Genomic DNA, 16,062 nt, shown 5'->3' on the forward strand with positions numbered 1-16,062 from the left:
AGGAAAACGTTAAAAATATTCAGGATACGTGCTTTTTAGGACCGGATTAAATCTAATGCATTGACAGTTTCCAGAAAAAAAAATCCAACCTCTTCGTGGACTTTAAAGTTGTCATACATACATTAACTTGGGCTAAGAGGAAAGATGCACAGCATCTACAGGAGTGACTGCACGAAAGGCCATCAGAGACGACTAAAGTAGGTCTAATATCCTTAAAACATCCCCGTAAAGATTGACCAGCTGACGTCCTGGGTGAGCAAAGTTCTGTGCAAAATCATACTGCGGCCTAATATATTTGCTCTGACGGACTGACTTTGGGCCCCAGGCCTTGAGTTTGACACCTTCTTACGAGGGAATTTATTTTACAGTGCCCTGGGCTGTGTGTTCAAATACAAGTTTGCAAATAATGCTCTATTGAAAAATACTGAAATTATTGATTTTTTACTGTATTTTTTCCTAAAAGAAATAATAATTTTGTTTTTAAGGAATAAGCTGAGAACAGATATTTCCCCCTTCTTAGATTGGAAAATTAGGATTTTTAATCATCAGAAACCTTCAATTTTTGCAGCTATCCAGTGAGTTAACTATTGGACCTGTATTGTTCACTATTTGGTGTCTATTTTACTCATACAAACTGGATTTTTTTATTTTTACCATGAATCCTGCGTAAATTCTTCTTCTATCAAAAGATAATAATCTCATGGTTTGAACAAGCTCTGCAGAAACTCACATCATCACTTTTTCTGCGGTGGGTGCGTCACACACCGCCCACCCCAGAGCCTCCTTTAAAAACAGCCACGCCCCGAAATCAGTCGATGAAATTCAGCATCACCCTCACCAGCGACTGACCAATCGGCGCGTGGAGGGGGTGGTCTTGAGATGGTGGTCCGGGAGGGCGACAGCCAATGAGAGGCGCCCTGCGATCATACAAAGGTCTGACGTCAGCGTCAACCTACGAGGCGCATTATCACCGGCCACGCGGTTTGTATTTAAGGAGTCACGACGAGGTGAGACAAGCGGTTTCATTTAAAACAGGGACAGACGTTCACACTGTGTTACTGTTTACACTGACGTTTGCGTGTTAAAGCATTCCTGCTCCACGTGTGCACTCACGGTAACCCTGTTTAAAACACACACGGTGTTGAAAAGTGGTCAAACGAAAGAGTCACTTGATTTATAATAGTTAAAATAAAATAAATAAATAAAAACAATTAAAACGCTGCTTGTGGCTGAACCGTCGAAAATATTTAAAACAATACGTGTTAGCTTTAATTTAGTATGATTTGACAATTGTAAGACATTAGTGTGTGTAAAAACCAAAACACTTTTTTTTTTTTTTTTTCTTTACACACACACCCTCCGCCCCATAGAGGGGGAGGGGAAGGGGAGGAGGCGGAGGTCGGCTCTTCTTCACCCATGTCCCGGTGTGCTGAGCTCCAACCGTCTCATTCCACCGCTGCTGCTGAGCAGCTCACTCCTCTTTTTTCTTTAGTCTTAGCCAAGTATTATCTTTTTTTTTTTTTAAATTAGGAACTCAAAAGTGCCATTTTTTTTTTTTCTATTCATGTCCACGCGTCAGGACGCTTTAGGAAGTTAAAGCCTCTCCGCGCTGCTCAGGAGAAGAAACCAGCGGTGGATCTACAAACCTGCACCTCTATTTGCCTTTCTTTTTTTTTTTTTTTGTTTAGTTTTAGGTAGTATTCTCCATACACCTACTTTCATTGAAGATTTCCCCCCTTCAGAGGACAACACAAACCACCCGGTGCGATGACGCGGAGGTCCTGTGCCATTTACGCCACGGGCATCGTGTGCGCTCACCTCCTGATCGTGGGGATCGCCCTCCTGGTGGCTCAAGTCTTCCAAACCATGATCGAAAGCCGGTTAAAACAGGTAAGATTCTGACACACTATTGCAATTCATCAGTGTGTTGCACTCCAGGAGGGTGTCAACGCACAATCTGCATCCTCACATGATTTACTAGGTGTGTAAACTGTCAAATTGCAGCTGTTTTAGGGTACACTTCATGTTTTTACTGCATTGTGCCCTCCTGGGTAAACCTTCACCTACACTCAGCCTCTGCATGTGCATATTTGACTGTTTAGGTTTGCATTCAGATCAGCCGATCAGTGCCATTCATTCAAAAAGCCTCACTAATCATCAAGTTATGGTTTGTATCCTACAATCACAATAACCTTTTATTAAACTGTTCTGCCACTGGCCCATGACCTGGTGACACATTTCAGTGGGTGTCACCTAGTAGGGCTGTATTATTAAATTGTTTGCACTTTGCAGTAGTAGTTGTAGAAAGGTGGGGGGAAGGTGAGCCTTTCTGGAGGATTGGGGGGGAAGGGAGCATGCAGGACTGATAGACCCCCTCCTAAGCACACACTGTGCATGTTGAGGTGACACCTCCATGGAAGACACTCGTGCTAAATCGAGACCAATCTGTGCTCACCAGTGTAATGATTCCCACCAGTTTAGCTGTTAAACATTTGCGCTCCTTTCTGCTTCACGTAACACATGAGAACTGAAATATTTTTCTGTTTTCAAGATGATAAAAACAATATACAAGCATGACATCATGCGATTAAAAGGGACACTGTTGAGCGTGATAAAAATGCTTTAAATTTAAATACACCTTTAATTTGGTTTGTTTTAATGTTTTTTTTTTTTTTGTTGCATTTGCTGGTGAAATCATAACAGCCTTTTCAGTTGAGGGTGTCAGTCATCGATACCCTCCCACATCCTACTGAGTGTAGTGCAATACTCTACCCTTAAAATACCCCACATTCCTCTTCTCCTTCATAAATCGTTGTCCAGGATGTTCTGTGGAACGGATAATCAGCCGCCAAATGTTTTCCTTCACCAAACTTACTTCTCGAAGTTAAGCGTGTAACTAAACTAAAATGGTTAAAACATTTAAATAGCTCGGCGTAAAAAGGCTGTTTGAGGGGTCACAAACCATAGCCTCATTGACACAGTTTACCCCATTCTGACAGTTTGCTTCATTCCTTTAAGTACATTTAGGTTCAGGACTGCAGTCATGGCTTCCTCCCAGGGAAGCCAAGTTAAGAGTTGTTCAAAGAAGTCATCAGCGGGGGACCTAATTCTAACGTTGCTGGTGATCACATGAAATGACAGCATAACTAATCCTCTTTGGCCAGAGACTCATTAAATTAGGCTGGCATGGACATGCTGAGTTGACTCTAAAAATCTTCTAATCTGAAGGTGAATGTGCTGCTTTATAATCAGGAGGCACTGGACAGTAAATGATGGTGTCCTGGATCGGTTGTGAGGCACTTTCTTCACGCCGTCAGCGTGAAGAAAGTCATGCAAAGAATTTTTCATGTTTTTTGGCCTTCAGGGCATGTTTTTTTCCCCCTGCAAGGCGTCGCCTAGTTCTACACTAGTTTTTCATGCCTCGAGACGTTTGGCTCAATTTCTGAATAGAAAACACACCCACGCGTGCCACTCCTTCAAGCTCTGCGAATAAAGAAAATTGCTTTTCAGATTACTGTAAAAGCCCTCAAGGATAAAGTAAAACTTGGTCAAACATGTCCTATTTAGACATGTAAATGCAGCTCCGCTTTGAGGCAAAGTCTTTGACTGAGGTTGCACTTGTAGAAAATCAACAAAAGTTTCTGTGATTGAGTTTTTTGACTTTAACTTCTACTGATTAAAGCAGGTTCTTGTCATGCCACGCCTCATCAGAGCCTAAAGTTGTTTGACTAAGGACTAGTTCTATTCAGCCTCACTTTTTTTCTTTTGGTCTCTGATGGGCCAAGGTTTTTTTGTAGAGATAAATGATCACAACTCAAGGTTTGTACAAGGTTGGCAAACATTGGGTTGCATGCAAGTTAAGGCCACACGCAAGTACCTAAAAAGAGATTGTGTTTTTTGTCTTGATTCAATAAAGTGACTCATATCTGCATGTTTATCATAGGGGTTTTTTAGAAGTCACATCCTTATCACCATCCACTTTAATTTTCACTTTTAATTATGAAGTAGGCTCAAACAGTTGAATATTATAAAGAGAATACTAGAGGTGTAAGTGAGGAAAACACTGCTTTTTTTTTTTTTAGAACTTTAACAATAATTAATCTGAGTTTGGCCAATTGAATGATATCTATCAAGTATTTAAGATTAAAACTGTGATATTTACGCTGCAACTGAGAGGTGCACTTATCTGACAACATGATGTTTTTTTCAGTGGCAGGCAAACAGAAGTGAATTTTAGCATTGAGAACTTTAATCCCAGATCTTGGTGGATTAGTTAATCTAAGATAGTTGCCTTTGTAACTACAGACTGAATCAATGAAGATGAGCAACAGTAACTTGCTATTTCCAAATGCTCTAGGATTAAATTCCATTTTTTAGGTTCAACACTTTCTAAATGAACCACTAGTTTCATGAAGTTGTGTTGGTCAACAAGATTTTGCCCACTATCTTAATTGTTTGCTCGTCTGTTAGCATGGCTACGTCTCCTTTACTTTGACGAAGTGTGTTACTATCGCTTTTATCACTGTCTGGTTTGGCTGACCCATGTAAGACCTCATTTAGGTTTCTGTAAAGTAACAAAAATGGAAATGATGAAACAATCATTAGAGAAGAATTCTATAGAGCATCCTTTTGAAGCTGTAATCCAAACAGGAAGCGACAGCCGCACCTTAACCTATACTTCCACAGCAGTGAGTGACTGCGAGAGGCCTCTTGGAAGACAATGCATTGCTTTCAAGTGTGACCTCAATCTACCCAGAGCTCAGCATCTACAGGAACACTGATTGATGCAAAAAATACAAGAGGATGAGTATTTTTAAACTCCTCCAACAATGAAAACATTTAGGCTTTTTTGCTTTTGAAGAATACTGGCAGTTGAAAGTCGAAACATGTCAAGAGATCAAAGTAAATTTCCTGAAAAATAGTTGTCTAAATAAATGAAACCTTAACATATTATTCAAAAAGGACTTGCTTGAGTTATAATGCGTAAGTCAAGGAAACATCAAAGCGATCAGCAGACACTTTGAAAAAAACTGTCAGTTGATGGTCGAAACATGTTAGGAGATCATAATAAATTTCCTGGTAAACAGTTCTCTGAATAAATGAAACCTTAACATGCTAGTCAAAGAAAATTGCTGGAATTTTTACAAACATTGTCTTTAGAGCCAATGTAAACCCTCAAGATATCTACTATTTCACAGTGTACAAAGTCTCACACAGAGGCACGTGTTCTCACAGACATGCGTCTTATTATTGCAACACACTGGCCTTCAGTCAGATTCCTGCATTGGCTTTCTAAAGAAAGACAGACGTAGCAGCTTTTTCACACAAAGATGGCTCTTCTTGAAATGGTGAAGATTTTTGCGAGTGCTTGATCTTTTCTTTTACTAAACCTACGTATCTTCTCTTCGTGGCAGGAAATTACTTTGACTGAGAAGAGCCAAGTTTTTGAAGGCTGGAAGAATCCCCCTCCACCTGTTTACATGGAGTATTACTTCTTCAACGTCACAAATCCAGAAGAGTTCTTGGCAGGCGGAAAGGCATCGCTTAAACAGATTGGACCATATACCTATAGGTACAGATGTCTAATGATTAATAGGAGTGTTTGTGATTTTTAAAGATCTAAGAGCCTCCAAAGAGACCTGTGAACTAACTTACATTCCGTCTCATCCACATCAGAGAGTACAGACCACGTGAAAACATTACTTTCCTGGAGAACGGCACCAAGTTGTATGCTCTGAACCCAAAAACTTTTGTGTTCGTACCTGAGAAATCTGCCGGGAACCCTGAGGTCGACATTATCCAAACAGTCAACATTCCTTTCGTGGTAAGACAGTTTGTCCCTTCAAGATCATGGTAATTAAGTTGTGTATACATGTACCAAGTTGTTCTTTCTAAAAGTACAACAGGTTATCGTCTTGCCCTTGCCTCCCTGTATTTGAATTACCTTTTAGCTTTTTGTTTCGTTACAGGCAGTGATGAATGAGCTCAACTCGTACTCCTTCATCCTGCGAACCTTGGTGTCTATGTACATGAAGAGTCTGGGCATTGAGCTGTTCATGAGCCGCACGGTTCACGAAGTTCTGTGGGGATTCAAAGACCCTCTTCTCACAAAGATCCATTCCATGAAGCCTGAGGTGGACGAATACTTTGGCCTGATGTGGAAGGTGAGTTTGAAGGGTGCCTTCAATGGATATACTGACACATTGGGGGATGCTGTAGAGAGATAAAAGCTCTCGGCTGTTGGTTGGGAGAGATTTCTCAAACCACAGACATCACTGAGGCGTTAGTGATGTCATGTAAGAGAAGTGTGATTGACCACATGCTGATGGAAAATGCTACTAGTTCCTGCTTTTAGAGCACAAAGGGCAGCGTCAGCAATCATGTGATCTTTGAAATTGGGAATATTTGGATATAAGTGAGAGGTTATCGTCCTTTTCAGCTGATGAGTTGCTGAAAAAGTATTTGGTAACACTTGAAGTTTTATACATAAGGCTGACATTTACTTTATGACATATTAGTCAGGACAGACTAATATGTCATAGAGGCTGTCATTAAGTGTCATTCGTTACCCTAACCCCACTAGATCCCTCCACATAACTCAAAAAATGCCAACATAGCTCCAAAGGTGTCAGAATTTAGCGAACGACACTGAGTGTCAGCCTTATGTATAAAACTTAAAGTCAATTGTTTTTTTTATTTTTAGACAAACTTACTGTTTTCTCACACTTTCCGATTTTAAAAATGATCAGGCAACACGTGATTACAGAAATTACTTTTTGAAGTTGTTGTCCTTTAATGGACTTCTGTGTTTTTTGCATTATAAACATTACTTATGGTGTCTGAAAAGGATACAAACAGAAAAGTCATGTGGTCTGCCCCAGTAATTCTTGATTTACTCAAAGTGGTGTTTTCTCTGATTCTCCTATCTTAAAGCAGTCAGCAGGCAAATATTATTGCTGTCATCCAGGGCTTTGATGGGTCGAGGTAAGTCTCAACCTCATGCTTCATTTCGTTCTCCACAGAAAAATGGCACCCATGAAGGAGAGTTTGTGTTCCACACCGGCGAGGAAAACTACTTGGATTTCGGAAAGATCGACACGTGGAACGGCCTGAGGTAACCACTCACTTTTGGACACCGCTGATGTATTTTAATCCACCCCAACCCCCGGCAACAAGAAAGGGCGACTTGTTAGCACATTGCTAGTTCCAGCAAGGGTTCAGTCTATGGCGTTAAGCAAAGTAAGGTTACAAAATGAATGTTTGGAAATCCAAAGTGCAGCTTTAGGTAGAGTGATCTTCTTAGTGCTGCATAATGAATGTTAACAGTTCACCCACTTGTTATCAGTAGAAACAGATCCTAAATGAGTGCATCCAAAAACGGAAATTAACAGTGCTTTGCTCAACTGGTTTTCTTTGTTTTTGGCATAAACATCACAATTTGTTAACCCAAGTAGTGACTGGTCTTAGTTTTCAAACATGCTTTGCAAACACCTCTTTAAAAAGCACTTTAGCAATAGTTTGTCAGACATGAGCATAAACTAAAACTCTCCAAAATGAGTTCAAATTGTTAACATTTACATTCCTATACTTACAAATGTACGATAAATGTGACATTTTTTTGCTGTCCTAATTAAATAATAGTGTTGTCAGTTTATTAACTACATAAAACAAGTCCAAATCAGAAAATAGACAACGAATTTCATTTATTTAAAATAATTTAGTCGCCAAAGGCTTCAATTTTTAATGTGCGTTTTAAAATCTTTAAAAGTACAACAAAATTCACATGTCATTTTGTCCTTATATATATATATTTGTTTTTTTAAATAGAACTTTTGTGTATTTTTCCTTTAAAAAAAAAAAAAAAAAAAAAAAACTTCTAATATTTTATAACTGAAGTATTATTCAGTGTATAAAGAAATAGTCTATAAGAAATTACCTGTTGGTTGTCTGTTTAACTTTTTATTTTTTCAAACTTGTTTTTTTATTTTAAAGTAAGAATTGATGCAATCTGTTTTTATAGCACATTTTAGTCGTCAGCTGAACTACGGAGTAGAAATATGTTACTTTATAGTAGTTCCAACTCTCCTGTTGGATGTTTTTATTAACAGGGAGATGTCCTGGTGGTCATCCAATCAGAGCAACATGATCAATGGTACAGATGGAGCCGTCTTCCACCCGCTCATCAACAGGAACGAGCTGCTCTATATCTTTGCTGCTGATCTCTGCCGGTATGAATATGCGCACAGTCACGTGTGGTTATAAATGTGTGTACAGTCAAAGCACCTTAGTCAGCTGATGTTTACATGTGCTAACTCGTGCACAAACCTACAGATAAGGATGTGAGTTCTGTTAAAGGTGGGCACGTAAGTTACACACCCGAAGCAGTGCCGTAAAGGAATCCTTGGTTGACTCTTATCTTAATCATGTTACTACCGTGTGGTAGGACATTTACACACTACAATGACACCTCCTTCCTTTCCTTTTTATTGCGGAAACTTTTCGATTACTGAATGCACAACAACAACAAAAAGCTTTTGTGTCAGTAAACGGTACCAGGGTGTGGAAATAAATGTCTGAATTTAAAGCAATTTAAACATAAAAGCATAAAATGCATCTTCTCGAATCATAAGCGTTAAAGGAAAAAAAAAATATGAATAGGTGTGTATATACTTATGTATGTGTATGTTTGGACAGATGAATGTATAGTGGATTACATGAATTATATTGCTGTATAATAATGCATCGGATTTATATAGTGCCTTATTTTGATCACTCAAAGCACTTTATATTTATTTTTCATTCCACACTTAGTGGTGGTAAGCTACTATTGTAGCCACAGCTGCCCTGGAGCAGACTGACGGAAGCGAGGCTGCCAGAGTGCATCATCTGACCCTCCGGCCACCACCAACACTCTCTCACACCACATTTATACTAGGCAATATGGGTAAAGTGCCTTGCCCAAGGACACAATGACTTGGCTAGAGTGGGATTTGAACCCCAATCCTTCGGTTATTGGAATTGAATGTGTCTTTTTTATAGTGTAAATTATAAGATTAACGTACAGAACCTCCCATTCCTTTTCAAACATGTACAGGATTTTCTAACCATTTCTTCTCTCTTTGCATTCCTTATTTATTTTTTTTAATTATTATTATTTTCTAATTGTGGTAAATACACTGCTGTTGTGTTCATGTTTGAAACTAAAAAAAAAAAACTTGTTGCAGCTCCTAGATTTGCTAAAGCGTGCTGTATGACATCATTTTCCAGGTCTATACATCTGGCGTATGTGAAAGACGTGGAGGTCAAAGGGATCCAGGCGTTTCGTTTCGCTCCCCCGAACGATGTCCTCATGAGCCCCAAAGATAACCCTGCCAACGAGGGCTTCTGCGTGCCAGCCGGAGACTGCCTCGGCACCGGAGTGCTGAAAGTCAGTGTTTGTCGAGAAGGTAGGAACACGGCCTCATCCCCCTGTCAGTCTGACCCCTTTCATGTGGTCCACTAAGACCACTGACCCACTTCCCTTTGGCATAGTTTTTTGACCTCACTCTACCGCCTCCAAGTTCTTTCATTCAGTTCCCAAATCCAGCGGCTGCTATCTGAGCGTCCCCGTGTTTAAACATGCCAGATTTGATTCTGTGCAATGATTAACTGCTGACCGTGTGTGTGGTGCCTATTGAAAGCATTTATGGCACTCATTGAGTGAATTGCTCTGATAAGGTTATCTATACAGGGCCTGACAGAACAGAACTCAATGGCATCATCTAAAGGTATTTCTGTGTAGAGGCAGTATTTTTATTTGCACATGAGGGGGAAAAACAAGTGAAGGATGGAGGTGGTGGATATAAAACAGCAGGCAGTGTTTGATGCTGCATTGTCTGTCAGCAGCACTACCTCTGCTTCACATGCAGCAACCAGCTCTGATTGGTTGGAGCGTTGTGGTGCTTCCCACAATAACCAATCAGCATCGAGCCGGTAGTCATGTGTGAAGTGGTGCCATGCTGTACCAATCAGTGACTGGTTTTGCTTTTGGTGATGCTTTCACTAGAGAATGAGCACTAAATGCTTGTCTGTGTATTCTATTGATGAAGAAAAACACATTTATACACTTGTGACTATAAAATACAATTTATAAAATATAATTCAATGTATAATTATGTAAAATGATGTATAAAAAAGAAAATGAATAATATTTGCAGCTTTTTGGAGGAAAGGGTTAATGGTTCTCAGGAAATATTTCCTTTCTTATTGAAGCTGCATAAACCACAATTTTCTTAATAATAATAATAATAATCAATTCATGGCTCATCTTTTAAAGTAACAAACTCAGTGAAACTTCATAGCATTTCATGTGTTAAGGTTTTCTAAAATAACTATGTAAAGTTAGAGCTTTATATTGAAAGTTTAATACATGGAAATAAACAAAAATGACTCCAATAAGAGTGAGTCTACACTGCATCAGCTGCTCTGAAACACAGCAGCTTCCTATCAGCCTGATCAAGGCTCACTTTGTCTTCCGTTTCTTCTCTAATCTTCCTGTTTATTTCCGTGCTTTAAGGTCACAAACGTGACTTAACTTGTGTTTTTCTGACCTCTTTCCTTTCAAGGTGCTCCCATCGTCGTTTCCTTCCCTCACTTTTACCAAGCGGACCCCAAATACATTAACGCCGTAGAGGGGCTGAACCCCAACAAGGAGGAGCACGAGACGTACTTGGACCTGCAGCCGGTACGGCAATGCTTTAATATTTATTTCTTGCTTTTAAACACATATTAGATCATTTGTTCTGTGTCGGAACACCTTTGGATTGGTCCCGAGAAAGAGCAATCATACAAATTGCATAGATTAACATTTTTTCAGAATATTATCTGCTAAAGTTTAAACAGCAAAATTTATTTATTTTTTTTCTATAGACAAGTTTATTAAAACTTTGCTAAACTGTAACATGTTTAATGTTGATCCACTGTAGAATATGTGAGGTTCAATAAATTCATACACAACAGCTCTGATTTAATGACTTGTATACATTGGTGAAAAAACAAGAGGTTAAAAAAAAAAATCAATTTGCTCTTTTATGACGATCAGTGGTAACTAGTCCCAAGCAGGATTTCAAGATGCATCAAGTTTTCTATTTTGGCGATATAAAATAAAAATATATTGATATATGCGGTATTTTTTTTTATATCTTGTTTTACAATAAAATGCTTGTTTTAGGAGTTGCTGCTTTCGCATGTCCTAACACAGACATTCCCCTAAACAAGCCACACTACAGAACTCACTCACACGTGCTGTTCCTTAGAGGAGAAAAATACAAAAGTGGTGCATCTTGTTTAGCTGTTTGCTGATAAATGTGCCTACGTGGCATTTTTCATCAGCAAATTTTACCCAGAATTGACTTTATTGAGCTAAAATTATTTAGATTTATATCGTATATCGACATTTTCAGAAAAAATATTGATATGAATTTCAGTCACTATCACCCAGCCCTAGTGGTAACATGCAACTGTCGTCAGTCCAGAGTTTGTGGCTACTAATGATTTCTGACCCTCTTTTAAATCCAGTGGGATCTTTATCTAAAGTCATCTTTTATGAAAAGATAGAAGAGTGCAGGCGAGTGCAGGGTGTTCATTTAATAATGAAAAATGTCTTTATTTTCTTTCTAGACCACAGGGGTTCCCATTCGTGCCTGCAAGAGAGCACAGCTCAATATCATTTTGAAGAGAGTCCAAGGCTTCCCGTAAGTTGACCTAACCTAACCCTAAGCTTTGCTGTTGCTTCACTGTTGCACCACTTTTCATCACCATGCTGAAACAGCTGTCCTGTCTGACCTGGTGTCTTTCTTTTCTTCCCCCTGCAGAAAAACAAAGTTCATCAATGAGACCATTTTCCCCATTATGTTTGTCAATGAGGTGAGACTATGACACTTTTGTCATTTCTTTCTCTGATAACCATACGTGAACAACTCCAAATCAATACTGACGTGCTTCTGCTTCCTGACTCTCAGACAGCAACGATTGACGATGACTCAGCAGCACAGATGAGGACGATGCTCCTCATCGTCACGCTGGTGTCCAACTTTCCTTTGCTCATTGTGGGCTTGGGTGTCATTCTGCTGATGATACTCGTGGTATTGTTCTGTCGAAATCGTCAGAAAAAGGTAAGAAACTGCATGTCGGTGTATGTCGGCGCTGCTGTAGACTGAACTGTTGTAGCACGTCAACCATTGACTAACAGCACGTCGTAGTAACAGTATTCAGAGGTTAGACCAGTGTTTCTCAAATGTGGGTAGGTGTACCCCTAGAGTTACGCAATGGCACTACAGGGGGTTCTTGAGAGAGAGAGAGACAGAGCAAGAGTGGAAAATTAACAAAAAAAGCGTCAGTCTTGGTCCCACACCAGGTGTGAGATGACCGGAAATGATAAAAACTAAAGAAATATTTTTTAAAATTAAATCAGTGTTTTTCAACCTTTGGGTCAGGACCCCTTGTGGGATCACCTGGAGCTTAAATGTGGTCGCCAGAAATTTTTGAAAAATTAAAATAGATTTTTGAATTTGTTTTAGTTATTTAAAAAAAAAAAAAAAAGCCACAATCTTAAACGACTATTGCTATACTTCAACTTTGTAAAATATAAATCCAGTTCAACTAAAATGTAGTTTTTAAAAAACATTTTTTTTTTTTTTTTTTAAATCTAAGCTCAAACTAATTCTAGAAAAAAATGTTTTTGAGGTCGCCAGAAATTCTTGATATCAAAAGGGGGTCACGATCTAAAGAAGGTTGAGAAAAACTGCACTAAATACCGTTTCTTTCCACTTATTTAAAAAATAAGATTCTTATGCTCTATAGTTATAAATAGTTTTCTAAGTAAAATGTTGCAGTCGGACAAAGGGAATACTTGGATTCAGAAATGAGCGAAAGGGGGTACTTGAACCAAAAAAGTTTGAGAACCACTGAGTTGGACTGATGAGGTTATTGAGTAGTGGTAGTTGTCCACATTATGGAAAATACATTTAAAAACGAGTTGTTTTTTTGCATGAAATGCTGCTGAGAGTTTAACCCACAGGATGTTGACTAACACCAGGCATGAACCACTTTGCAGCAGAACCAAAAGTGCATGAGAACTTTTCCCCTAATCTGAGCCTTCGTCATGGGACTCTTTGTTCTTGACGTTTTGTTGTGAACATTTGATGCATCAGGAAGACGTGTTGGTTTCCTTTGTGAGCTCAGCTGCAGGTCACTGAACGATAATAACCAGAAGATGCTGCTGCTGCTCCCCGCTTATCTTTTACAAGTCACACATTCTGATCTGAACCCTAGTCTCACTGCTGCCAGGTTATTGTAGTTCAGATTGAGATATTTTTGAATATTGCTACATTATCTGTATATGGATAAGTCTGTGGGGAGATAACTGACATTTAAAGTGCAGATTATTATAAGAATTCCATTCCTGCACTTTGCAGGATTTAAAACATCAAAATCCTCATTTATATGTGCTATAGATTAATTTGAACAAATGCTTGTTTCACTTTGTATAAATTAAAGTAATTAAAAGTAATTTAAAATCAGCAGACAACTTTTTTCTAGAAAATTTACTTTGATCTCTTGACATGTTTTGACTGTCAACTGTCAGTCTTCCTCAGAGGCGTTGGCTAATCACCTTGATGTGGAACTCATAAGGACACATCAAAGCTAATTTTCAAAGTATCTGAATGAATGAAACCTTAACATATAAATTGAAATTAGCAAAAGTTTAAGTTTTTGCCAGAGAATGAAATGCTACAGATGAAAGAGATGGACTCCCAGCTTTAACAACAGTTACATTTTAACTTATTCTAAAAGCAAATATTCACAATAAATATACATTAATGAAAAACATGAGTTCAAAACAATTGTCAAAAGATGCTAAATTAGCTTAGCATTTCTCTGTCGGTTATTTGTTTCAGTGGTCAGACCTTCAGCTGAGTTTATTGATGCTTAATTGCAATGTGAACAATTGTTGTATTAACAATGTTTGGATTTATATTTTCTGTAACCCCCTTTTTCCCTTTTTTTCTGTTTTAGAATGAAGTAAAACGCATTGATTTTGCTGAGGCTTTTCATTCTTTTACTGTAAGTCTTCAGTTTTGCCTTGTTTTTTTTTTTTATCACCTCAGTTTTTTCAACATCCTTGGTTATCCATTTAATTATCCTTTTGGGGACGCCATGGTTATATGGTTTAATTATTGATCTTGCCTTTGGTGTTTATGGTGTAAATTGTGTTTCTACTACGTCATCGTGGACCATTTTCAGCATTAATGTCAAATAGGGCTGGGCAATATGGACCAAAACTCATATCTGGATGTTTTTATTCTCAAAATGGTGAACTTAATGAAGTCTAACCAGAAAGACGATTCTGGGTTAAATTTGCTGATGAAAAATGCCACACGGGCACATTTATTATTAACAAACAGCTGCACAATATGTGTCGCTTTTGGGGGGTTTTTTCTCTTAGAGGAAGGTCTTGGTTAGAATGCACTCAGAACATGAAAAGCACTGTTAGATGTATTACTGACAAGGAACGAAAGCAGCAACTGCTAAAACGAGTATTTGAATACAAAATAAGATAGAGAAACTTTATTTTATCCCCAATGGGGAAACTTGTTTCCCACCAAGTTGCATGGTTTACACATACAGTCCACAACATGACGTTATAAGTACACACAAGTTTTGTTTTTTTTGTTTTTTTTAAAAAAATAAATAAAATACAATAAAATGTCATTGACATGATTTGAAACTTTACAGACATGGCAACAATTCACAGATGTTTATTAAAATAATGGTCTGCTGCCGAAAAAACAGATTCTCAAAGACACTGTTTGACTGTAGTCTATGAATAATATAAAATTTTTGTAGGATGTGATTGTATAACTAAAAACGACTTAAAAATATAGATATATCTCAATATAGATATTGTCGTTTTTCTATATCGCCAAGATAAAAAAACTCTATATCTTGAATCACGTTATTGCCCAGCCCTAATGTCATAGTGTTTGTTCTCATTTTTTTGTCAATACTAAGATGCATCGCCACTTTTGTGGCTCTAAACGGATGTCTTCCATTTCCCCACCCTAGACGGCAAAAGAAGACACGGCGTACACGCAGGTCAGCGACAAACCAGAGGAGCAGACGGACACGAACCAGCCGATGCGGAACGGCTCGTACATCGCCATGTCTCCAGTGGAGGCTCAAAAGTGTTGATCTTGGATCTCCAAGTCTGGAGCTCAGGAACTGAAGGGGTTGGGAAGCCAAGGGAACAGCACAGAGGGGTGTTACTTTACCGTGGGTGGGTGTGTGCATACACAGTAGGCCTGGGGATGACTGGTGAACAATGATTGGGAACCAGTGGGACCGAAACATCAGGATTAGCTTAGCTGAAAAAGACTCTGCTCGTTCTTTCTCGCTCTCTTTCTCTGCTGAGCATGGCCTTCACTGCCTGCAGTACTGCAACACAACCAACCACCAGGACTCTAGATAGTCTAGATCTTATGTTTCCATCTTTGGCTGGTCCTCTCCATAAAAACCTGCAGGGACTCTGAGCAGGGGGTGCAGCCGAGATGAGCCAATTCCTCTGTAACCCTTTGAAATACCTTTGAAGAGATCGAGGTAACTAAAAACTGCTGTTGTGTGAAGATACAAGTTCATGAGCTGAATCCAACAATGTTATACATCCACATGAAAAACAATTATCAGATATTAGGGGGGCGGTTTCACATTCAAAACAAAACTTTAGGTTAACAAATTAATGGCTGAATCTTTAGAGAGCCCTGAGCTCCTGAACGTTGGTGCAAGAAGATCAAAAAGAAAATAGACTGAGCCAAAATATTTATAGCCTTATGCCTTTTTCCCCCTCGTTGGTGCACCCGAACGTCACACGTCCACTAGCATCAGCCTGTGAAAGCGTGTGTGCGTGTGCACTACGGTGTCGAGTTTCCAAGGGACACTAGACAACATTTGTGACACCTGAAATACTTGTGAATTTTTGTCACGTCTGGCATTTTAGTTTTTAAAAGCACTACGTTAAAGTCCTAA

At 38.8% G+C, this 16,062-nt stretch overlaps 1 protein-coding gene across 1 annotated transcript; it reads left to right on the forward strand.

The window, feature by feature from the left end:
• Positions 1-1,506: 1,506 nt before the first annotated feature.
• On the forward strand, positions 1,507-16,062 carry scarb2a (scavenger receptor class B, member 2a). The gene is made up of 13 exons (XM_028458417.1): positions 1,507-1,890; positions 5,415-5,572; positions 5,677-5,824; positions 5,970-6,164; positions 7,023-7,114; positions 8,109-8,228; positions 9,268-9,446; positions 10,605-10,723; positions 11,659-11,732; positions 11,853-11,904; positions 12,000-12,152; positions 14,056-14,103; positions 15,106-16,062. The coding sequence occupies exons 1-13, from the start codon at positions 1,768-1,770 to the stop codon at positions 15,229-15,231; spliced, it is 1,587 nt and encodes a 528-aa protein (XP_028314218.1). The 5' UTR covers positions 1,507-1,767; the 3' UTR covers positions 15,232-16,062.

This window comes from Gouania willdenowi, chromosome 9 (assembly GCF_900634775.1).
Source record: "Gouania willdenowi chromosome 9, fGouWil2.1, whole genome shotgun sequence".
NCBI classification, from domain to species: Eukaryota; Metazoa; Chordata; class Actinopteri; order Blenniiformes; family Gobiesocidae; genus Gouania; species Gouania willdenowi.

Coding starts and splice junctions, on each gene's coding strand:
- scarb2a (XM_028458417.1), top strand. CDS start 1,768: ATGACGCGGAGGTCCTGTGCCATTTACGCCACGGGCATCGTGTGCGCT. Junction 11,905..11,999: donor CCATTATGTTTGTCAATGAG/GTGAGACTATGA, acceptor CCTGACTCTCAG/ACAGCAACGATTGACGATGA. Junction 14,104..15,105: donor AGGCTTTTCATTCTTTTACT/GTAAGTCTTCAG, acceptor TCCCCACCCTAG/ACGGCAAAAGAAGACACGGC.